The sequence below is a fragment of the Staurois parvus genome, unplaced genomic scaffold (assembly GCF_062004578.1).
Source record: "Staurois parvus isolate SC_StPar_1 unplaced genomic scaffold, SC_StPar_1.0 ptg000525l, whole genome shotgun sequence".
Classification (NCBI taxonomy): Eukaryota; Metazoa; Chordata; class Amphibia; order Anura; family Ranidae; genus Staurois; species Staurois parvus.
The window spans coordinates 6515010-6540911 of NW_028318321.1; the positions used below are offsets into that span (position 1 = coordinate 6515010).

The 25902-nt window shown below is 41.3% G+C and overlaps 1 protein-coding gene across 1 annotated transcript in view; it reads left to right on the forward strand.

Annotated features, from left to right (window-relative positions):
- Positions 1 to 25902, forward strand: part of LOC149451707 (B-cell linker protein-like) — a 189684-nt gene that overhangs the window by 89006 nt on the left and 74776 nt on the right. Inside the window, 1 exon segment of the mRNA XM_089690287.1 lies at positions 25755 to 25820. Within this exon segment, the coding sequence (XP_089546413.1) occupies positions 25755 to 25820 (66 nt within the window).

Below are 25902 nucleotides of genomic sequence, written 5' to 3' on the forward strand. Positions count from 1 at the left end.
GTCAACCTATACAGATAGAAGGGGACAATGATAGGGCAACCGTAAACCCATCCATCTCTTGTTGCACACATAAACCTTATTCCTATATCCCCTCTGCCCCCCACCCATTTTTTTTCTTTTACTTTTTTGAACCCATTTCCCAAGTGGTCGCAAGGGAAGATGCTAGTCTGGGTTTTTTGGGGGTTTTTTGACACCTTACAGATAGTTGTCTGATGGGACCCCCTTTCCATGGTTGTTTGTCCTGCATTACAGCCCTCTGGGTCTACTTAGGATTAACATTTCACAGTATACACAACTGGTTCCACTTTATAAACTGAGCTTGTCAACTTCCTATTGTGTATAAATCCCATAGCCCATGATGTGTACCTTTTTTATGGATGTTAAGACTAGGAGTGTTTTTTTCCCTTGTATAACTTCCAAACTATAAATAAGGAATTTGAAAAAAAATTGGGCATGAGGTTGAAGGCTGAGTGTTAGCTGTCGTACTGTTGCCCAATCTGGTACCAGTTCTTGGGGGTAAAGCAATATCTCTGAAGTATCATGTACACCCCCAAAACTGTCAGGAACTATCAGTGCTTCTGTGCTGGGGAACTACCAATTCCAGCTCTTCATGGGGGCTTTAGCTGTCACAATAGCCACCCTGATAGGATCCTTCTAATGAAAACCTGACACCCTAAAAATAACAGCTTTGACTAAAGGTTGCATAAAATAACCTGAGTATCTGATTTCTGTGAAATGCATCAGCTGTATTTCCTCTGCTAATTGGGTGATAAATCAAGGTAATAGGTATAACAATGGTTGCTCAAGTTGCAAATAGTAGAAAGCTGTATGCTGGTAAAAAAATTAAGAAATGCAGAGCAATGTAATTTAAAAACTGATTGACTAGCAACAACTTATTTCACATTTGAAATACAAATATGTGGGGGTTTTTTGGTTTTTTTATTTTTTTTACCTACCAAAAAATCCTTATTCTGTGCTGCCAGTCCAATGATCCAGGTACCCCTGCAAGACAGAAGAGTCATGTCCTGTGCCTCTCTGCACACCACACTGTTGTTAATCAATACAACCTGCTTTTTGTTTTAGTTATTTTGAACTGTAGGTCAGACCCTGAAATGCATTAGACATACATTGCGGTCAGCCCTCTTACCTTATAGAATTGGGGTCCTTGGTTTGATTCCAATCATGGATACCATTTGCATGGAGCTGCTCTTCCAGCATTTGGGCTTTACAGTGCTCTGGAATAAATTGACACTGTATACTTGAGTAAGATCAATAGTTTACATTATTATTTTTTGCAATGTGGAATATATAGTCTTTTTTTAGGGACTTTTAGATATAACTGTGCAAATGATCAGCCTAATGGAAATAACCTTGCCAATGTGAATTCATGTTTTCTAAAAAAAAAAAAAAAAAAAAAAAAAAAAGAAGTTTCTTTTTCATGTTTATATGTTTGCCATAATTGTGCAGGGGCGGTAATAGTTGCTCATTACCTTATGTTCTTCCTGCTTAGCAGTGCATAAAGATGTTGAAATGAAAATACACTGTATATGGCTTATCCTGTAATTAGTTAATCTCTGCCATTTTTAAGTTTGATCACATACAGCCACTAGAGGGAGATTCCATAAAGTCATAAATAAAATGCCCCCATAAAAATATAACAAATCAAACAAGAAGTCTACAACAATATCTTTATTTGCAATGCATGATGTTTGTGTACATCACTTTATTTGCTATATTTGTTCAATATTATATTCAAGTATAAAAATAAACTGTCTTTTAGTCACATAAATATGACATTTTACATATGAATAATTCAAATTGACAGGTAGAACTCTTTTTTTTTTTTTTTTCTTTTTTTTTTTACATGTACACTAGACTCTCAAAGTGGCTGTAAACATTCACTACTACTGTATTTTTTTTTTTTAATTAAAGTGTTACTAAACCCCATAACAGTATAACAGTAAAATCAGTCTGTATATGCAGTAAAGCATTCTTGTTATATTCATACATATCGATTAGTTATAAAATATATGCAAGGCAATAGGGAGAAAAGGGGAGAAGAATTTACCGGTAAATGTTTATTACTTTTGATTTTCATTCTAATTTAGGGCTGTAGATTTAAAGTGTTACTAAACCCACAACAGTAAAATCAGTCTGTATATGCAGTTAAGCATGCTTGTTCTACTCACTGTGGAACCTAAGGGGTTAATCCTCTGCATTGTGTAAAAATGCTGTTTGATCCTGACTTCTCTGATCCTCCCCTTCTTCCAGTGTCCCCCTCTTATCTCCTGATAAGATACCCTCTGCACATGCTCAGTTTGGTGTGTATTGCTAGAGAGGTTTGTTTGTTTTTTTCTTGGGAGAGTGCGTGTGATCAGCACAGTGCCAATCAGCACTGTGCAGACAGAGGTCAGGGGTTCTGCATCCTCCTGAAGCAGAATAAAAACTCCTCCTGCAAGCTTTAACGTGCTCTGCTGGAGACTGATAGAAGTCACAAGGCCACTCTAACTGCTGATGAGAAAAGGTATTTAGCAGTTTATATTTACTAAAATAATTGTATTTCATTTTTCTGTGTATGGTGGGAGAACAGATATAGTGCATGCAGGGTCCGGGGTTTACTAACACTTTAAAATAACTTTATTTTACTTTTAAAATTATAACATGTTATAGTTACCTGCTCCATGCAATAGTTTTGGACAGAGCGGCCTGATCTTCTCTTTTCAGGTCCCCCACTAGCACTCCTGGCTCCGCTCCCTCGTCAAGTGCCCAATAGCAAGCCACTTGCTATAGGAGTACTCATGCATGCTCGCTCCTGAGCCCCACTCTGTAAGACACACAAAGCACAGCTTGGCCCCATCCCCCACTCCCTACTCACTGGCTGTGGTTCCTGCTGTTGTATCTAAGCCTATAAGGAGGGAGAGAGCTGAGGGAGCCTCTGGTCTCATGCACATTGCTGGATCAAGATTGGGCTGGGGAGGCTGGAGGGAAGCTGCATATTTTATAAAATGCATGAAGGTAAAAAACCTTTAGCCTTTACAATCACTTTACCTGCTTCACTGGAAAAAGCCTATTTAAAGATCAAGATAGCCAAAGCTGAGATTACACTCACAGCTGGATGAGTCTAGTGAGTCATTTGTTCCCTGGTCTGTACAACACCTTATATTGTTTCAGGTAAAGAGAGAGAGAGTCTGAAAGGAAAGAAGCTACTGCTGTACTCTATAGAAAACCAAGAATGCTCTGCAAAACCAATGTCATGGGGCACCCTGTATTAAATGTTTTTCCCCATTTCCCCTCTCTGTTTATTATCACTGACTCGTCTCTGCTGCCTGCTTAATGCCGTCCTCCATATACAGAGAACATGCATATGATTAGAGATCTGCAGCAGAGAAATCACACTTTTTCCCCCCCTCTCTCCTGACAGGTTAATGCAAACATCTGTTAAAGGGTAACTCTACTGTATATATTTGTGTTTGGACTGAATATATTCAGCATTGTATGGGAATGGGGGAGAGGCTGTGCTTGGACTGAAATACATACAGAAGTGCATGAAAATTGGGGAGGGACTGTTTTTGGACTGAATTACATACAGCCCTGTATGGAAAATGGGCAGAGCTGTGTTTGAACTGAGGTATATTGGCAGTTCTGGGAAATGTGGGAGGTGCTGTGTTAGGACTGAAGTCCATTGAAACGTGGGAGGAGCTGTGGTTGGACGGAATTCCATTGAAATATGGGAGGAGCTGTTCTTGACAACAATAAACCACCTCTCCAGTGCTCCACAGGGGTAATCACTAGTGTAATGGTAGAGATATCAAAAGTGCAAATGCTCTTGGAACATGATCTTGGTGATGCAGCCCTCCTCCGATGGAGATCAAACCACAAACTGGAAAAGAATACACAGGGGGTGCAAACACCTAGGGCATTATCCAAGATTTATTGTAAAATTGATGTGAACAATGATAACATACTCACAAACAACAGGAGAATAACAAGCCTGCAAATAGCCACTGGGGTTCATCCAATGTGGTTGCAGAGTTCCCATCTAAATATAGTCGGCACGCTAATGTGTTTCAGGGACATGTCCCCTTCCTCAGAGCTCTGAGTGTTCTGTCTCTCCAATCTAAGCATTGAAAGTGTGATCTCTGTAACTTACAGTTGTGATGAGATAGCGATAACTCCAATCTTAGTTGTATGACACAGGCAGTGACTCAATACAGAAGACATCTTGTAGATCTTGTGAAGTTTATTCCATAAACTGAGAGAATCTTACAACAAAGAACATTGGATAGGTCGAAAGATCATAATGTGACCTGCTTCATGACATGAGGCTAGAGCTGCAATGCATTTCTGGGAAAAGGGGTGGGCTATCTATACAGCATTAACTAAACCAAAGGAAAGGGAGGAGCAGAAACAAAATATAGAGAACACTTAAAGGTATATGACAATCATGTGAAACATGACACTGAGGACATATCCCTGAAACACTTTAGCATTGCGAGTATATTTAGTTGGGAACTCTGCAACCACATTGGACAATCCCCAGTGGCTATTTGCAGGCTTTTTATTCTCCTGTTTGTGAGTATGTTAATAATAACTAATAAATCTTTGATAATGCGCTAGGTGTTTGCGCCCCCTGTGTGTTGTTTTCCAGGAGCTGTGCTCGGACTGAAGTACAATGAATTATGGGAGGAGCTGTGCTTGGACTGAAGTACATTGAAATATGGGAGGAGCTATGCTTGGACTGATGTATATTGAAATGTGGGAGGAGCTGTGCTTGGACTGAAGTCCATTGAAATTATGGAGGAGCTGTGCTTGGACTGAAGTCCATTGAAATTATGGAGGAGCTGCGCTTGGACTGAAATACATTGAGATGTGGGAGGAGCTGGGCTTGGACTGAAGTCCATTGAGATGTGGGAGGAGCTGGGCTTGGACTGAAATCCATTGAAATTATGGAGGAGCTGTGCTTGGAATGAAATACATTGAAATGTGGGAGGAGCTGGGCTTGGACTGAAGTCCATTGAAATGTGGGAGGAGCTGGGCTTGGACTGAAGTCCGTTGAAATGTGGGAGGAGCTGGGCTTGGACTGAAGTCCGTTGAAATGTGGGAGGAGCTGGGCTTGGACTGAAGTACATTGAGATGTGGGAGGAGCTGGGTTTGGACTGAAGTACATTGAAATGTGGGAGGAGCTGGGTTTGGACTGTGATTTATTCAGAGGAATGTATAGTAATGCTATGCACAGCATGGGAATGACTGACTGTATCCATTTAGGATATCTCTTGTGACATGCTTCTGTAAGTAAACAAAAATGGGATGGAGAATCATTCTTACTGACAGCCAGGGAATCCATCAAGAAACACAAGACTCCAATAGATAGCTCATCAATCAGCATATTTACTGTGGAATGTTGTGTTTTATCTGAACCTTTACTTGTATTATCTCGCCAGCCTCTCCTGCTCATTGCCGTATTTGCTACACACAACCTCCAGTCAAGTATAATTGCATAATCATTACTAAAATAGGAAAATAATCATGATATTCAGATTTCAATATTCAGTAATATTACTTAAAACGTGCCCTGCGCTGTGACCCCAATTATACAGGCAAAGGGTGTTCTAATAAATCTGAGAATTCTGCAGCTGTGGAAATAAAACAGGAGGGCAGTAGAATAATGCTGCATAATGAGGACTCCACTGTTTTCTCAGTATAATAGTCAGCCCGTCACTGTGTAATTACAAATTTGCTAGCACATTACAAAGGCAGCAATTTCTAGGCTGGCTTGGTGAGCCAGGCAATTGCAATGACGGTGTTCAGTTTTAACTGTGTAAGTTAGCAGAGAATATGTCATTATAAATATAATGATTTTAATAAGCACCTGGAAACGCAAGAGGACTTGTAAGCAAAACTGGTGTTAAGTTGGATTAATTTGGTGTCTGGAATTTCAAGATTCAGACTGCTATAAATGCCAGTATGATCCGTGTGCCTGTAGATGTACTCACTAGTACCTAAAGGCAACCGATACTGCATTTTTGGGTGGGTATCAGGGAGTATAAAGAGGAAGCCTCCTGGGATGCATGATGTGAATATTTCAGGAGGCTTCGTGTAACCATCTTTCTTTTGGTGGTATTCAATCACCACTGTTTGTTTTCTTAACTTTTTGCATTATAAACGAAAAAAGATTGATTTTTTTTTTTTTTACGTTTTTTTTCTTTGTTTCTATTATAAAATGTTGCAAACAGGAAATTTTTCTCCTTCACTGATGTGTGTTGATGAGGCTGCACTGATAGGCAGCACTGATGGGTACTGATGAGGCAGCACTGGTGGGCATTGATGAGGCGGCACTGATGAGGCAGCACTGGTGGGCATTGAGGTGGGACTGATGGGCATTGATGAGGTGGCACTGGTGGGCACGAATAGGAAGCACTGACTGGCGGCACTGATAGGTGGCACTGACTGGCGGCATTGACGGGCACAGATTGGCAGCACTGTTGGGCACTTTTGGGGCTGCACTGATAATCGGTGCCCTGATTATCAGTGTACATGTCTCCTTTTCAGTTGACAGTTATCAGCAGTACTTTCCTTACGCTGTGACACCGTGAGGAAAGTACTGCTGATAACCGGCAAGTGTATTTACATGGTGATCAGCTGTGATTGGACACAGTTGATCATGTGGTAAAAGGCCGCTGTAATTGGCCTTTTACCGTGTCATATGATTAGCTGTGTCCAAAGGACACAGCTGCTGCAGAGCGGACGCAGACACTGCCCACTGATTTCAATGGGACGGTCGGATGGAAACAGACCGCCTGTCTGTTTCCACTCGATTGTCATCCGATCCACTGGTTATCTTGTTTTTGGCATAGATCCATCTGTTTTTGGCATACAGGATCAGATTGGATGTCGGAGGGTGTCAGCAGACTATTGTCCACTGACACCTACCGGTCCATAGAAGTCTATTGATGGACCGACCGGGTCCACCTGAAAAGCGGACAGGCAGACCCCATCGGGCCTAAAGGGAACAGAGACAGCCATTTTACTTACCTGATCCTCTCCTCCCGCAGGCTCCTCTGCTCTGCTCTGCTCAGCTGGTCTCTGTAGCCTCTTCTCCCCCCGCGCTCCAGCGGTCTAAGGTCCTGACTTCATCAAGATCAAAGCAGAGACCATAGACCTGCACTGGATGTAAGAACATCAAGGGACAGTCCACTTCCGAAGTATAGGGAAGCACCATCTGTTGGGGGAGCAGAGGATCATATAAGTAAAAGTGCTTTTCCTGTCCCCTAGACTAAAACAAGCATTTAATCTTTGCAGTGCAGGTGCAGCTCAGCTGCAAAGGAAGAGTATTGGTTTTCAAGGAGTTGGGCTTTAAAGTCACAATATGTAGTTACATCCACCAGATTTGTATCCTAATGTATGGATTAGTGTCTTCCTAATCAATGTTTAAGATGCTCCAAATGTAGGGTGCATTGATGTCCTCTCCATAAATGATAGAATAAATTCCACTAATGTGTGTCGCCCCAGTGATGCAGTGTTATTGTTGTATATAGCCAGCCTGTATAATGCAGTATATGTGACTACTCACTGTTCATTGCTGCTTTAGGGGACGCCTCCAATTTAATATGAACTAATATATCTCATCAAAGAGCATAGTAAGAATTTATCATCAACAAAATAGTCAACAAGGAATTTCCACATTTTATAGTTTGATCCTAAAGTGTGAATACTCCCAGTTTAGGGTGCATTTATATCCTCTCCATAAACAACGCAGGAAATTCCTCTAATGTGGTTACTCCCAGTGAGGCAGTGTTATTTCAGTTGTGTATAGCCAGCAAGTATCATAAACGTGAGAGCTCACCATTCATTGCTGCTTCATACGACACACCCAGTTTAATGTGACCCAATATATCTCATCTGAGTACACAATAAAGATCCCTCGTCCGCAGGTAAATCAACAAGGAGTTAAAGCTGAACTCCTGACACAATAATAAATATATTCCTCAATAGCTACAAAAGATATAAATCCACTTTGTATGCACCAAAGGCCTTTGCAAACCCAGATATTACTTTGTAAAAGTAGCCATGACCTACTCACTATGCTATACATAATCAGAGCTGTGGGAGGGACCCAGCAAGCTCCACCCACTATAGGCTGCCTGTAAAAAAAAGCTACAGGAGGGGGCGGAGACGAGACCAATCACCCTGCACACAGAGAGAGAGAGCGAGAGGAAACTCCTGCAAAGTAGAGAACTTGCATACTGGATTACTGCACAGATCTGGGAGAAATACACAAAGTACACCAAGATTCAAGGAAGAATACATAGGACAAATGTACAATATTTAGACAAAGTTTTTTTATCCCGGAGTTAAGCTTTAAATCCTATATTGTAGTTGCTTTCAACAAGTTTGTATCCCAGTGTATGGATTGGTGTCATTTCATAGGTACACCTAGTTTGGGATGCATTTGTATCCACTCTATAGCAATGCAATAAATACTGCAAATGTGGGTACTCCCAATGATGCATCATTATTGCAGCATTTTCTGTATATACTGTAAATATCCTATAAGTGAGTACTGTGTAAGCTGATATACTGGATCTCATCTGAGTACACAAGTAGGACCCATCATCAGTAGGTAAGTCAGCAAGCGGTTAAAAAACATAGTCACATCCAAAAGCTTTCTATTCTTATGTATGGACTGGTGTCCTCCATATTTTCATAGATACTTCTAATTAAGACCGGGTTCACACTGATGTGATTTCAGATGTGACTTGGGTCGCAATGAATTGCATGACAATGGAAATCACATTACATCCAATGATGCCCGTTCCCATCAACTTTGGTCTTCCAGACCTAGGAGGGACCTCACAGGGTCCCTGAAGGCTGACACGTTTTGAAGGATGTCCTTCTTCCTTCAGAGCCTCGAGGAAGAGATTTGCCGAATTCATCCACTTCTGCACTTGTGCAGACAACTTGGAACGCTCCAGCAGGAGGAACTCAAATTCATATTCTGCCTCCTTGGAACACCTCTCGGCCTTCCCAACCTCCACTACCTTCAGGGCTTTCCCTTCTCAGAAATTTTTATTATTTCTGAAACAAAATGACTCCTAGGCAAGAGCGGACTGACAACTCATGGGGCTCCCGAGCAATAGGGGTTCATGGGGCCCCTGTGTCCTTGCCCACATTCAAAGCACACCCACAAAAAGACTATAAAAGGTGCCAGGGGCATTTCATGGGGTCTCCTACTGACCCCGGGCCCTTTGGGCAGTGCCCGAGTGCTCGAATGGTCAGTCCGCCCCTGCTCCTAGGGCTCCTTAACACATGCTGCCAGGGAGTATTGAAAATAGGTGGTTGAGCTACAGTTTTGCCGCCCATCCAACCTAACACAGTGGCTGAAAGATGCTTTGTCCCCTGTTGCATTTGGTGGGCAGTACCACCAATTGAATAGGGCGGCACAGCAAGCAACCTGCAACTGATTACAATGCAGGTGGTTGTGGCATGGTGGGTTAAAACAGAAGGGCAACAAGAGCTGCCAACCCTGTAAACAAGCCTGTAGACCAGAGCAGGGGTGGACTGACAACTCATGGGGCCCCTGTGTCGTTGCCCAAACTCAAAAAAGGATATGAAAAAGGTACCAGGCATCTCATGGGACTCCTGGACTAGAGGGACATGGTCCTATCAATGATTTTCTTCATAATTATTTATTTTGTGTAGAAATCCTAGTCTGTTGTAGTTTTGTTAACCTGCCCCCCCCCCCCCTTCCGTTTTTGGTTGTATTCAGTAGAGCAGAGCAGGGTGTCATCTGACGGCGATACTAATGTATCCTATATAATGTATTACCCTTGTCCATGTCTCTGAGTATAGTTTGCAATTTTTTCTGTACATTGGGCAGCCTTTCTGATCCACTTATCTCGTTGCTGATTGAAAACAGCAGACTTTGCAGTAATGATTGATAGTTAGAAGTCATGTGATCTGGGAGCTGAGAACAGCATTTTCTTTGACAAGAAGTCAAAAGTTACCTTTTTTTACTTGGCACTTTCAATAGCTGATTTATATCACTTAGGCTCCATTCACACTTGTGCAACTTGTCATGTCAACTCGCATAACAAGTTACAGCCCATGTGTTTCAAGGAAAGTCATTCTAATATATGCGACTTAAAAACGTTTCCTGCACTACTTTGATGAGACTTTCATGAGTGCGATAGACTGCAATGTAAACTCTCAAAAATTGCATGAAAGTCACATCTTAATGTTAGCAATGTGACAGTTGTGCATTAGTCAAGGCCAAATTTAACAGCCAAATTCAACACCCATCAAAGTTGCAATGGAAATTGCAGGACTTTGGAGTATGTGAATGGAGCCTTACTGAGTATGCGGCTTCTTTACCTGTTAATCCTTGCCTATGGACCAGTTAAGGTTCTGTTCACATCAGTGTGACCTGCGTTCTGACAGTTGGGTATTCATTTCAGAAACATGGGTAAAGAAGTCTAAGCCCTTTTTTTTTTAACTTGCGCTGCATTGGATCACATGGTGGTGTAGCACCGTGCAGTATCCTGCACACAAAAATGTGGGTGTTTTGACAATGCATGGGGGTGCCATTAAGAATTAGTAACACCCCCACGTGTCTGCTAAAGAGCAGCATATTTCTGAGTTGGGAACGCTCACAATTTTGAGAGTGTTCCTTTCCCACACAAGAGTCTTCAGCCAGTGCCACAACCACTGCCCCACTGTTTCAGGGTGGCTCCTTTTCTCTTGCATAATTCTATGGAGCCACCTTTGCATCTAAGGACTGGAGTTGTGTCTCCTTACACTGTGTGCATCAAAAGAAACACACAGCACCATAGCCTAGGATGGCAAGGTACTCCTCTGCAGAGGGGGTGGGTCCTCGTCAGACCACCTTGAAGCCTACAGACCCAATTCTATTATCCCCCACTGTGCTGGAAGTTCATTGCCATGAAGAGGACAGGTACTCTGCTGTCCACATGAAACATCAGCCTGTACAACATGGGACACACTTCATTATTATTTTTTTTTTTTTTTTTACAAATTCGACTACAAAAAAAAAAAAAGAGGTGAAAAATAAAAAGCCAATCACAACACAAACTGTTATTTTTGAGTGAGGTTCTGTACTCCATGTGTATGCCGTCAGGAATCCATTGCTATGGATGCATTGAATGGGAATTTGAAGTTGCAAGACTGCTTTTGTAGCAATTCTATATATATTTTTTTTAGTGACCATGAAATGTTGATTGAAAGGGAAACTGGAAGAGTTTGTTTACACATGCCTCACTCTGTGAAGAGCGATCCATGGTGGACTGCTTTTCACAAAGCATTGCAGGCATGACTGACATGCATTCAGTAGGCAACATTGCCGCCTCCTAAATGGCTGATTAGTTTTTTGGTTTTTTTTAATTTTGACAGCCAAATGTGCTGTCTGAAAGGAACACCACCCTGCATCCATGACACAGTCCCTTCACTTGAATATGTGATGTCCAGCGGTGGTACTCCCTGCTGAATGCCACAGATTGGATAGTTTTTTACAGCACTATCAGGCTGCTTTTGCAGCTTAAAAGTAAGTATGGGAGTCATTAAAAAAAACATTTATACTCACCTAGGTTGATGCAGCAGCGATCCAATGCTGCATCTGTCCCCCACTCTGCACTGAGAACTGAGTGATCAAACACCGCTGTCATTCACTGGCTCTCTGCTCTGCACCGCCAGCATTCACTAGAGTGCTGGGCTGAGGTGTGGAGGGAGCTGCTGGCTCAGTCTCTTGGCGATGTAGCTGAGAGGCTGAGCTAGCTGCTGGACCAGCATATGGTTGAGATATTTTCAGAGCCATAGAAGTAGAGCCAAAAAAAGCTTTGGCTATACTTCTCTTTTAAAAGGGGTAATTGGGGCGGGCAGTAAAAATGTGCCTTAACCACCTATTTTTACCACCTGCACAACCACAAGTGTAAACTAATCCTTATAGTTTTAGGTCAATACTTATATTTCTTTTTGTTCTCTTTTACATACAATTCTTTGTTCTTACAAAAAGTATTTTTAAAGATGTTGAAAACTTCTAGATATAAAATATACACATCAATGCAGTCACATATTCATTAATATTTTTTTTTTTAAATACAAGTGGTTTAAGTACTTGCATTTGACCCGGTATCCGCCTCTTGCAGTTCATGTACAGCAGATCTCTAAGTGGAAGAGGAATAAGTAGCAAAAGGAGCCAATCAGTTCTTGTGCTGATAGGAGGAGAAAGAAGAGAGAAAAGAGCTCATCACTGTACTTCTTAAGCTGGTCATAGATCGATTGAAGTTCAGCAGTGACCGAATTCCCATCCAGCTATAGCTGATTGACTTCTGTCAAATAGAATATTAGAAAACGTTTGGCGATCAGAGGCAGCAGCCAATCAGCTGCAGCCACCAATCAGTGTATTCTGACAGAGGATGAGACCCGCTGTCAGAGCACATTTGCACAGCAGGGAGGATATCTCCATCCATCTCACTTGCCTGGGTGGAGGAATCTATTTGTTTTCATTTGTCCAGCCCGCTGCCTGAACGAAAAAAAAAAATTATTATTCGAGGGGCAGTTTTATCCTTCACTATCCAGCCACAGGCTTGCTGGGTAATACCAGGGATTGGTCCCCTACAGAAAATAATAGCAGCATAGTAAGTCAAAGGGGTGTCTCTTTGACCTTACAACTTTTCATATGCTACTTGTCTATATGTACAGGATTACCTCAGTTTACGAATGCCTTGGTTAACGTAATTTTCGGTTTACCATTGAAAATAATGCCTTGGTTTACGAATTGTTTGCAATTTTTTTTCACAATACGAAATGTATGTCAGTGCCCATTTTTAAATGCAATTGCTGGCTTTTTATTTTTCTTCACTATAGCTCACAGAATTAGCTGTCACTTTCCCCGGAGTTAAAGGATACTTTTGTTTCTTTTATCTCAGGAGACAAACTAAAAGGAAACATTTCTTTTAACTCCGGGAAATAAACTAAAAGGAAACTTTCTTTCTTTTAGCTGGGGGGGGGGAGTGACAGCTGATTCTCTGAGCTATAGTGAAGAAAAAAAAAGGCAGTAATTACATCTAAAAACTGGCACTGACCTATAATGACAGCAACTTTTTTTTTTTTTTACTTTTTTCTGACCTCCAGAACGGATTAATTGGTTTTAAATTCATTCCTATGGGAAACAGAGTTTCGGTTTATGAATTTTTCGCAATACGAAATGTCCCGGAGAATGCATTAAATTTGTAAAACGAGATACACCTGTATTTACATTTTTCTTTGTGTTTTAGCTACATGTGTACATGTCCAGGTTGAACATTTTTTCTTTATGTTTTTGGGGTTTTGTAGATGACATGTACAGCTTGCTTTCAGGTGCATTGTCCTTACATTGGAGATCACTTTGACATGCGTCTGAGTTCCTTCTCAAGGACATTTGATTTGTCATTGACCTCGTTGTACGAAGCATCATTTCCATTTACTTCAATGGAGAAGAAAGTAGTAGTGATGCAAACAAAAGCATATCAACACAAGTGCCTGCAGGATACATCTGTGTTCTGCTCTCTCAGTATTCTATTGCACTAAGACTGAGTTTACACTGATGCGGTGCAGCACATCCCATGTGATTCGCACAGGAACCCGTGCCGCATTCCTATGCAAATCACATGCGATTTCTGTGTGGTGCAATTTGAGCCATACATTTTGTATGTCTCAGATCGCATTGAATCCACACCAAAATAGTACAGGACACTTTTTTTTTTTTGTCTGTACCAGATTCAGATCACATGGGTATTCACACCCATGCAATCCGATTCTGCACATCGCACCGCATTGGGTGTCGCTAACTTAACATACACACCTGCAACAGTTCGCATGAACAGGGTGTAATTATGATGCGGTGCAGAAACTGCACAGAAACTGGCGCAGATTCCGCACCACATCAGTGTGAACCCAGACTCAAAGGGAAGCTTTGTACTATTTCCTAGAGAGTAACAAAAATATTCACTTCTGCTTAATGTGACTGTAAAGGATATCCTTATTCCCCAAAAATAATCCATACACATCCGCAACTTTTTTAGCCCTGTAATGTATTTTTCACAAAATTGTTTCTTACTGTGTTTTTCTGCCTCCTTGTAATGTTCTCCATGGGCTTCCATAGCTCTCCTTTCCCCCCTCACTTCTGTTTGTTTGGAATGAGAAGTCCACTTTAGAAGTGACAGCCTATATATAGTCCATCTCAGGAGTGAGCATGAGAGGGTGGCTATATTCCAACATACAGTGGAACCATGGAGAATGAACACAGCCACCATCTAACATGAAGTCCAATCACAGCAGCAAAAAAAAAGAAATTGAAGATTTGGAAATTGAAGAGGAAAAAAGCAATAAAAGAGGTTTTTTTTTTATTATATAAGAAGAATACATAATTGAAAAGAATTTTCTTTTTTAGGCAGAGCTTAGTATTACTTTATAGTATATTAAACCCAAAACCAAATCTGTAATACAGTATATTGCACCTTACCAATCATTAGATATGGTGGCTGCGTTAGTTATTTTTTTTGTTAAGGCCTCCTTCACACTTTAAGTGCAGAGACGTAAGTTGTTCTGCGTGCATTCTGCAAGGACACAAAGAAAACAATTGTTCTCAATGTGCCCTGTTCACACTGCGACACTGGTATCGTGTGGATTTTTTTGGCACCGGTATCTGCAATGTGTATGCAGTTTTCTGTGAAGAAAAAAATGACTTGACATCAACATTGTGGAGTGAACAGGGCATAGAGAGAACAAATGGGAGAGAATTAAAGCGGAGCTCCACCCAAAAGGGGAAATTACGCTTTAAGTCTTTGTCCTCCGCTCCCCATTAAGGATTGGCTCGTATGGGGAGCGGGGGGGGGGGGAGTGGGTACCCGAATTTGACAGGTACCCACTCCCACTTCTGCTGCGATCGCCTAGGCGATCGGAAGTGGAAGTTGTCCTCCCCCTCCCTCCCCGTACTCTTGTGGGACACGTGACAGATCCCAGAAGACTACGGGCCATTCACAAAGCACAGTGTGTCTCGTGCATGCGCAGTGTGAAGCCGCAAGCTGTCACAGCTGGGTGCCCACACTGAAGATGCTGGTGCCAGGGAGAGAAGACGAGCTGTGGTGAGGACACCGATGGACCGAGGGACAGGTAAGTGGCTGTATTCTACAGTTTTTGTACCTGCTGACTTTTATTTAAATTTTTTTTAGCTGGAACTCTGCTTTAATGTTGCTTATCTGTGCAGAGAAAAAATCTGCACCTGATACTAGTATTATGGTGTAAACAGGACACATAGAAAACAATTGTTTTCTTTGTGTCCTTGCAGAGACATCTATAATAACTATGTGTCACTCTGCGCATGATGTGAACAAGCCTATGCAAGCTGTTTTTTCCCATCAGTTTTCATGCATGTATGGTGTGAATGAGGCCTCTCCCTCTGTTTTCACCATGGTGATCTAGCCAGTAGCACCCCTCCTGTTTAGAGTGCCCCTACTCTGAATAAAGGAGCACAAAGACACCTTTGGACAGCAGCATTGTCAATCTTATGGGGAGGGGAGTGTTAGATATACTTGAGGATTTAAATACACTAACAAATTGAAGCCAAACTGCAGCTAACAGCTGTAAGCAGTTATAGCAAAAGTTTTTTTTTTTTTCCTGTAAGGATAAAAATTTTACATAAATGAATAAAAGCTGATCAATGTAAGCATCCCTGCTGGTGCTAAATGGTTTGTCCCAACCCTCTAACTGCCACATCTACAGGACAGCTTGTTCTAATGGAGAACAACAGCCTTACTGACAGAATCATCAGGTAGGTGCCTTCACCTTCAGTGTGTGTCAGGCAAACCACTAGATATAAAAATCCTTCTAAAGCTAAATGACCAATTGAAAAAAAAAAACATGGAAAGATTTACTGGGACACTTTGCAATAGTGCCTAAGGCAGATTTAAAGACTTAAGAAATGCAGTAAAATAATTTTCTGTAGTATAAATATTCATTGAGATGCCAGTTCCTGTCTTCATTGTAGCTTCTTATATTGCCCTGAAGCTGCTGACTTTAAATAAATAAACACATACATACCTATCCCAGGGTCCAGCGATGTGCTCCCCCACGTCATCCCTCCTCTCCTTCTTCTCTCCACGGCGCCGGAATCTCAACTGTGGGCACCAGGCTGTGACAGCTTCCAGCTCCACAGCTGGGTGTCCACTGCGCATGCGCAAGTTGTGCCACACATCCTGATTGGTCCGGCAGTCTTCTGGGACCTGTGAAAGTTTCTAGGAGACTGTAGGAGGAAGGAGGGGTCTGAACTTCCAGCTCACTTCGTCATGGTGAAGCAAGCCGGTAGTGGTATTGGGTACCTGTCAAAACCAGGTACCTGCTCCCCCGCAAAAGGTGCCAAATATGGTAGTGGAGGGGGAGGCAAACGAGGAGCTGCCACTTTTGGGTGGAACTCCGCTATAATGTCCAGTTAGAGTTGCAATATAGATTTGTTCATTTTTTTCTGTGAGCTAACTAAAATTTTCATCCAAAAGTTTGCAATTTACAAACTTCATAAATCTCGGGGACGTGCCACAAACCCTTGGTAGTGGCAAACCAGATCCTCATCCCTACTTTGAAGTTAATTGGTCAATTTGGAGTTCTCCGTATTTTAGAATTCTGGGCTATATCTAACTATTCTTCAAGCAAAAATAATGTCCTGCTGTTACTCGCTGTGAGCAGCCAGGCTCTTTATTGCAGAAGAGGTATTGTATGTTTAAAATAAATCTACCTGCCCGCTCTCAGCATTCCCCAGTATGTAAACTGCACTGCGCATGCGCAGCTCAGCTTACAGCAGTCTGAATGATCACTGTGAGCCAGGATGACCAACACCTGCGCATGCGCAGGAATGACGTCACCCTATTAAGATCAGTGAAGACAGACAAAAAACAGCACACAATAAGTATTGATCCCTTTATTTACACTTTAAAAATGCTCCCTCCCCTCTCCTAACATACAGTATATGCTGTCTAAACAGTGAAAGAGAGATGCATATACTTACCTTTTTTCAGCCTGCTCCAGTTTAGTCACACAGTCCCCTGTGTGTGCCCAATGTGGCTGCAGAGGAGAGAGCACTCAACAATGGCTAGGAATGTCTGGGATCGCTGATTCCTCCCATAGGCTTCAATAGCCCATCTGTTGTTGGCACCCCCACCTCTCCCCTGCAGCTGACTGACATAGGAGAGCTGGATCACGTGACCAAAGCAGAGTGGGCAGAAAATAAGTAAGTATACACAATGGCTACATGGTTAGCACTTCCGCCTGGCAGTACTCGGGTCCTTGGTTTGAATCCCAGCCACGGCACCACCTGCCTGGAGTTTGCATGTTCTCCCTGTGCCTGTGTGGGTTTCCTCCGGGTACTCCAGTTTCTTTCCACTCTCCAAAGACATGCTGGTAGGTGAATTGGATCCTGTCTAAATTGGCCCTAGTATGTGTATGTAGGAATGTAAGTTAGGGACCTTAGATTGTACGCCCCTTGAGGGTTAGGGACTGATGTGAATGTACAATATATATGTAAAGCGCTGCATAAACTGACGACGCTATATAAGTACCTGAAATAAATAAATAAATATACAGGTTAGTCAGCATAGGTGTTAGAAGGGGGGAGGGGGCATTGTAATACTAGTTAGTTTTAGCCCAGAATTCTACCTAAAAATGAGATTTTCAGCCTGTATAGTATTGTATTATTAACCGCTTTCCCTCCGCCCTATAGCAGTACTGCTACAGGGCGGCAGGGGTGCGCAACATCGGCAGGGGTGATTTCGCATTTCCGGGTAGAGGGTGCGCACCCTAGTCGTGCCGCCATTCACGGCCTCAGCTGTCAATAACTAATAACAATAATTACTCACTGGCACCCAGTGATCACTGAGTATTACTGACAGGGGAGAGAACTGTATGTAAACAATACAATTCTCTCCCCTGTCAGCTCCAGCACACTGCTTTGTATGGCTCTGCATAGCAGAGCCATACAAAGCAGTGTGCTTCCAGTGGAAAGCACAGACACAGCCTCATAGTAAAGCACACAGTTGACCCTTTGATGGTCCCAGATGTTAACCCTTTTCTGTCCGGTGTCAATAGTACAGTGTCAGTGCTTTTTTTTAAGCACTGATCACTGTATTGGTGTCACTGAGGATGTCAGTGACACCAAGTCAGTTCCCCCCAGTGTTAGAATGCCTGCTGCAGTCCTGCTAAAAGTTGCTGATCACCGCCATTGCTAGTAACAAAATAAAAATTAAAAAAAAATCCCAGTATATATACCACTATTTGTAGACGCTATAACTTTCACGTAAACCAATTAATTTACATGTATTGGGAGTTTTTTTAGCAAAGACATGTAGCAAAATACATTTTGCCCTAAAATTGACAAAATTTGATTTTTAAATTTTTTTTTATTGGACATGTTTAATAGCAAATGTCAAAAATATAGTTTTTTTCTCATTGTTTTTTTCTCATATTGTTTTTGTCAGTCTTTTTTTGTTTATAGCACAAAAAAATTAAAAACAAACAGGCGATCAAATACCATTGAAAAAAATCTCTATATGTGGGGGAAAAAAAGGACATAAATTTCATTTGGGTGCAACTTTGCATGACCGCGCAATTGTCAGTTAAAGTAACGCAGAAAATGGCCTGGTCAGGAAGGGGGGGGGGGGTAAATCCTCTGGAGGGCAAGTGGTTAATAACATAGAAAATCCTATTTAATATACAGGTAAATTATAAATTTGGCCAGAACAAAAGCTAGTGTTTCTCCTGATAATATATGTGATAAGACGTGTTTTGAAAACAGATGTCCATCCCCATTACAGGGCAGTGGATAGACAAGGAGTCCAGTACTTGACTTGTTGTGTTATGTACAGTACTAACATGCCAAAACAATCCTTCCATTGTGCCCCGTGTTTTATAGACATGTCCAGGCGGGTGCAAATAAAAGAACAGTAATGGAGATATTATAACAGCTGGCACTCTACTTTGTAGGTTCAAATGATCCTTTGCTTATTAAACCTTTCATAAGTAAACAAAGCATTCATTAAATCCCGACAGGGAAATGCCGCATTATTCATTGTCATCTTTGTGAGAGCCAAGACCTGATTTCATGTCCATTTCTGCCCTCAGATGCTCCTGAGTTCAGACTAAAAAACAGGCTTTAAGTGTCACTTAAAGCTGAACTTCACTCTCTTACTCAACATGGACTATTTGTAATCCTTATGCTGCTAGCATTGATAAATAGGTAGGGAAGTATATCTTATTTACTTGTGTTAATTGTTTTTTTTACATTTCTTCAGTTACTTCCTGGTTTCTGGCCTAGGAAAACAATATCATACATCTCAGGAGGCTTCAAGAGGGGAGAAGGAGTTTTCTCAGCTAAGCACACCTTCCAGTATGCATGCCTGAGCTAAGGGCAGATGGATTCCAAGAAATAAATTCTACATTAATCATCTGCTCTTACTCAAGATGGTACAGAAATGCTAGGGGGTGTATTTCAAAGTTATTTCTCAGCAAAATAAAGCATGGAGACATGGATGGATGGGGGAGTTTACTTTGCATATTAAAAATTAATTTATTGCTATTTTGGTTTGTGGTGCTCAGATGCAGTGTAGTACTACTTTAATTCTGGTTTTTAGAATAAATTCTAAATAATAAATTATATTTATAATTAATAAATTAAAGTATGTCTTCTCAGCCCAAAAAAAGTCCCTTCTATTGCTCACAGCCTCCTCCTATTCGCCAAATTCCTTTTTGTTTTGCTGCTGTGATCTGACTTCCTGTTAGAGGGTGGCTACCTTCTTTCTCCAGTGTCTTACTGGATGTACAGTAGGAACGTAGTCACGCTCTCTGGCTCACTCCTGAAATGAACTATGGGATGTGTAGCGTGCATAGATCAGTATGTGTGACCGCAACGAACGTGCACAGCTCACTCCAAACAAAGGGAAGGGTGAAAAGGAGAGGTTTCGGAGCTGAGGATGCTTCAAGAAGGCAGGAAATAATTTCTTGAAAATTGCATTACAGGACCATTAAATTAGTTGTAAAGGCAGAAGGGTTTTTACCTTACTGCATTCTACACATGCAGCTCCCCCTGCAGACCCCCAAATACATACCTGAGCACGATCCCAATACAGCGTTGTGCATGGGAGCCGAGGCTCTCTCGTTCCTCATTGGCTCAGATACAGCAGCATGAGCTATTGGCTCCCACTGCTGTCAATCAGAGCCAATGGCGAGGGAGCAAGTGCCGCTCTGTTTGTCTTATGGATACACAGAGCAGGGTTTGGGAGCGAGTATGCACAAGTGACCCCAGAGCAAATGGCTTGCTATAGGGGGCACTTGGCGTGTGGAGGACCCAGGAGTGCCAGCGGTGGACCCGAGAAGAGAAGGATCGGGGTTGCTATGTGCACAACTACTGTAGAGAGCAGGTAAATATGACATTTTTATTTTAATAAAAGAAATATGAACCCTTATGAACCTTAAGTAGTAAATGTGTCTTAAATATTTATATGTATGGAATACTTTTGGGGAATGAGGATATCGTTTAGTGTCACTTTATATCTGTCTCTGTTAAACTCAATGTAAACCCTAAAAGTAAATTACATGTAGTTTGCTAAAGCCCTGTGTATCATAGAAAATACTGTTTTTTACCATTTTTTAAATCAACTTTTTTCTGATTGATCTCCAGCAGCAATGTCCAGGGTAGTGATGACATTGGACCATACTAGCGCAGTGAGCATCACTATCAGCATGGCGGCTTATAGTCTCAGCTGGAAGTACAGTGCGTGTAATGGGGAGACAAAATTCTTGACAGAATCAGTGGTACTTTTTTTTATTTAAAAGTGTATCTCCAGCTCAAACCTTTTTCTTTTTTTGTTTTAGACCAAGTAAGGAAGGATTCGATTCCCACTTGAGGTTTTACCACTATCTGTGGCTCACATTGGCTATACATTGACAAACTATTTTCTTTCAGCCTGCAGGCTGATCACACAAATCTAACAGATTTCTCCATCCATGCTCCAGTAACTGCAAATATGGATAAATCCCCTGTACCAGGTTACTGTATTCTGACACCTTCTACCAGCTGTCATGATACCTGAACAGTGGCTGCATCTGATTAGAAATACATGGGGCGTGAAGGGGCCTGTTTCCAGGGTCGACAAGGAGATAGATGTAGAGCACAGAGTTTGCATATGTACTTTCCCCTTTGGGGTAAAGCTGGAACTTAGCTGGACCCTAGTTAGGAATAAAGTGGAAAAACATGGCAGAGTATTTCCCCAACCGTTTCATGGGTACCACAGTACCCTCCTGTAATGCTTGACTCCGGGATGAGGTATGCTCAACTTTTCAACTTTCACTGTATATATGCAGCATTTTACCATATTTTTGGACAAAGGCTATGGATACAATTGACTGTGCATCAACTTGCAAAATGGTGCAGAGAATTTCAGTAAATGTTTAAGTACCTGTGTGATGTGTTCACTGGGGGCTATGAGTACATTAAGCTCAACTTGGTGAGAATTTATGTGCAGTTAGCAGGTAACAATTTTTGCTGCTACTACAAATCCTGGAATGGTCATTTATTCTTTCTAAGAAGTTTGCAGTACAGCCAGTTCTTGGGGAATTGTGAACTTTCCCCCTGTTTGGATCAGGAATGAGTGGTGGCCTGTTGGTGGAGGTTCCACCTGTTTGACAGTGATTGGAAAGGTTCCCACACCTGGCAACCAGGCCTCCTGTTTCTCATGAACTTTGGGTGTTTGGACCCACTGTGGACTAAGCATGAGACAACTGGAAATGGACAGGCCTCTCATAAATGTGTAAACTAATGATTCCCAACATGGCCTTAAGGCCACAATGAGTGTGGAACCAAATGAAGCAGAGGGAACCAGAGGGATGGTTATAAGGGTTCTGGACCCATCATTACTAAACATTTAGACTGTAGGCCTCTGCGAGGGAAGTGGCATAAAAACCTGCTGCAAGTTGGCATTGTATTAATTCCCAATCAGATACTTGCCACAAAAGAGTTGTCAGCATGCTGGTCTCTCCTGTACCATGGTCATAATCATAGCTTTATCAGATCTAGCAATGCTAACCCCAAATATGGCCAGTATAACTTATGGCTGCTCTTAAAATATTTTAACACCAGGATTCACTGTTTCCTCCAACTATTATTTTAATTTCTGGCTACCTCAAAATATGTCAAAATGTATGTAGAAGTCTAATAGAAAATTAAACTCACTTTCCGGCGTGGGTCTTTCTGAATACTGCTTTAAAGAACAGAAAAATCACAAATAGCAGATTTCTTTGCTTTCATTTCCTTAAATATGTTTCCTGCTTGTCTACCAGGTGCACTTCATGAATGCAGCTCAGAAATATATATGGAACCTTTTTGTCCTCCCCAACGTCACCTGGTTTATCTAGTAGCAATGTTTATTCTAGGCTGGATATCTTCACAGCATTCCTTCTAGCTTTTTTTTTCTTTTACGCCAGCCTGCACTGATTGAAATTTGGTCAGCAGGGACTGGCTGAGATTCGATCCATGTATGGGCAGGCTGATTATACCATCTATCGACTTGGATACAACCAGCCTGTTGGATTGTTCTGCATGTGATTACTGCCAATGACTATAGCAGTAATCATTGTAGGCTCCCCCCCCCCCCCCCCCTCCGTTGGCAGAATACAATATCACTGTGGGAGGCATTTCCCAATCAACACCAAGTGTGTTGATGGGGGAATCGAGCAATTTTCTTACCTTCGGTGGAAGGAAAGAAAATCGAATCATGTAGGGGTTGCTTAAGATTCTCTGCCTTTTTACCATTACTGAGAACTAATCATATGCCTTATGCTTGTCTTTTTGGGCACAGCTTTCCTTTTACATTTTGTAAATTGTTTTCTATTTATCAGTATAGAGGCAAATAAGCAATTTTATAATATGATTCTCTCTATATGAAGGATTGTGACTCACATTTTCGTGGGGCATCTCAGAACTTTATCAAGGCTCCAAGGAAATGTTGACCATTCTATAAAGTTGGTTAACTGCCAATAAACTCCTGGCAAGTCCTATTGGTGCCTGCCTTTTGTTTTAACTGCTGTGTAGTCAGGCCCAATGGTAACTACGTACAGTGTGTGTGTGTATGTATATATATCACTTCCATACTGGGCACTTTTACCCCCTTCCTGCCCAGGCCATTTTTCAGGTTTCAGCGCTCTCACACTTTGAATGACAATTGCACGGTCATACAACACTGTACCCAAACTAAAAATTTTTTCACACAACTAGAGCTTTCTTTTGGTGGTATTTAATCACCACTAGGGTTTTTATTTTTTGCTAAATTAACAAAAAAAGACCGAAAATTTTGAAAAACAAAACACGTTTTTCTCTGTTCCTGTTATAAAAGTTTGCAAATAAAAAATTGTTCTTCATAAATTTAGGCCAAGATGTATTCTGCTACATTTCTTTGGTGAAAATAACCCAAATTAGTATTTATTATTTAGACTGTAGGAAAGTTATAGAGTTCACAAACTATGGGATATATCTGAATATTGTTGAATCCTGAAGTACTGACGGCAATCTAATTTCTTGAGGTCCAAGAATGTCAGAACAGTACAGATATCTCCCAAATGACCTCTTTTTGCAGAGTAGACAGTCCGACGTACTTTATAAGAGGCATGGCGAGTTTTTTGAAGTTGTAATTTTTTTGTCATAATTTTTCGGAAAATTAAAAAAATTATTTTCACAATTTTTTTATTTTTTTTTTACATACTGTCACCAGTGCAGTACAGCATCATCATATAACTGGCATGGTGGTGATCAGGGATACTGACTGGTGACAGTATGAAAAAAAATTTTAAATATTTTTATTAGTTTTAATTTTTTCTTACATTTTTTTTTCCCTTTTTTTTTTTTTTTTTTTTAAGATTTTTTCACTATGACAAAAGTAGTACAATGTTACCATAGTAACATTGTACTACTTTGGGGAAGTGATCACTATTTTTTTACACAATTTGTTATAGCAAAGAATTACTTTGCTATAAGCAAGCATTTACCTGAATGACATCGATTCATTCAGAGTTTTTTTTTTTTTGTGCTTAGCTGTGATTTGGCCACGGCTAATCACATGACACAGCTGGGCTGTGATTGGCCCAGCTTGTGCATGTGATCGCTGTGACCATTCACAGCTAGACACACTAGTATACAATGGATGGTATGAAAGGAAGCCATCCATTGTATACAACTGTCATGTGACCTGCTGTGATTGGTCACAGCAGGTCACATGGTACAGGCAACAGGGCCGGTATTTAGAGCTGTCATCGGCTGTGTCCAAGGTACATGGCCGGTGACAGATCGCGCCGCTGCGCGCATGCAAACTGCGCATGCCCGAAAAGACGCCATATGGCATCCACCCGGAGGGACGAGGTGTTTTGCAGGCCGCCATCTGGCTGTAGGCTGGGCGGGAACCTGATATACACACACACCACATTGACAAAAGCATTGGGACACCCGTCATTGAATTCAGGTGTTCCAATCACCTCCATGGCTGCAGGTGTATAAAATCAAGCACCTAGGCATGCAGACTGCTTCTACAAACATCTGTAAAAGAATGGGTCAATGAATTCAAGCGTAGTACCGTGATAGGTTGCCATCTGTGCATTAAGTCCATCCATGAAATTTCCTTGTTACTAAATATTCCACAGTCAACTGTTAGTGGTATTATAACAAAGCGGAAGCAATCGGGAACAACAGCAAATCAGCCATGAAGTGGTAGGCCACGGTAAATGAGACAGAGCGGGGTCAGCGCATGTTAAAGCGCACAGTGCACAGAAGTCGCCGACTCTCTGCAGAGTCAATAGCTAAAGACCTCCAACCTTCGTGTATAGACTCATACCCAAAAAGACTGAGTGCTGGAATAAAATCAAAAGGTGCACACTTTAAGGGTGTGCATACTTATGCAACCATTTTATTTTACTTCCCTCCACCTAAAAGGTTTCAGTTTGTTGTTCAACGGAGTTGTACAGTTTATAGGGTACATTAAAGGTGGAAAAAGTTCTGAAATTATTTATCTTTGTCTAATTTTTTTACATCACAGAAACCTGACATTTTAACAGGGGTGTATAGACTTTTCATATCCACTGTAGCATCACCAATTTACACATTTGGCCTGTAATGTGTTTTGCAAGTGTGAGAAGATGGTCTGCTCTTTTTAAAGGGAATAGTCATTCTCTACAAAATTTCTTTCTATACTATGGTAAGGATTAAAAAAATATATTTCATTTTTTATGTATCCACCTACTCACCCAGCAGGGGATGCTCGAAGTTCCTTTTCATATGCTGTAACGCTTCAAGTAACCAACAGTGTTTTAAAATGCCTGAGACTTCATTGGAGGGAATGGACCACACACACACACACACTTTCATAGGGATACATGTACAGCTGAGGCTGTTTGCTTGAGAGGGGGCCATCTCCTGAGATTGTCTGGTGTTGACATAATATCTTTTAGATGTGACTGATGAGGCAAGTACACACTATAGAAGGATATGCTTTGTCCATTTTTAATTTCAGAGATTTACAACCACTTTAAGCTATAATACGTTAAATTTTTCTTCTTAAGTTTGGATACACTTTGTCTAATGTGATTACAAATATTTGTTCAAAATTCTTTTTTTAATGCTCAAAAGTACATTATTCACAAACATGGATTCCAACCACATCTTTTCTTTCCCATAATAGGCAGATTCAGAAAATGGTGCATGACATAAGAAATAATGATGGTGGAATTATGCAAAAGATCAAAAGGTAAGCTATGTTCTGAACTAGGTCTCTCATTAGAAAATGTTTTGAAAATGTTTTGTTTCCTGCTCAATTACTGTGTTGATTT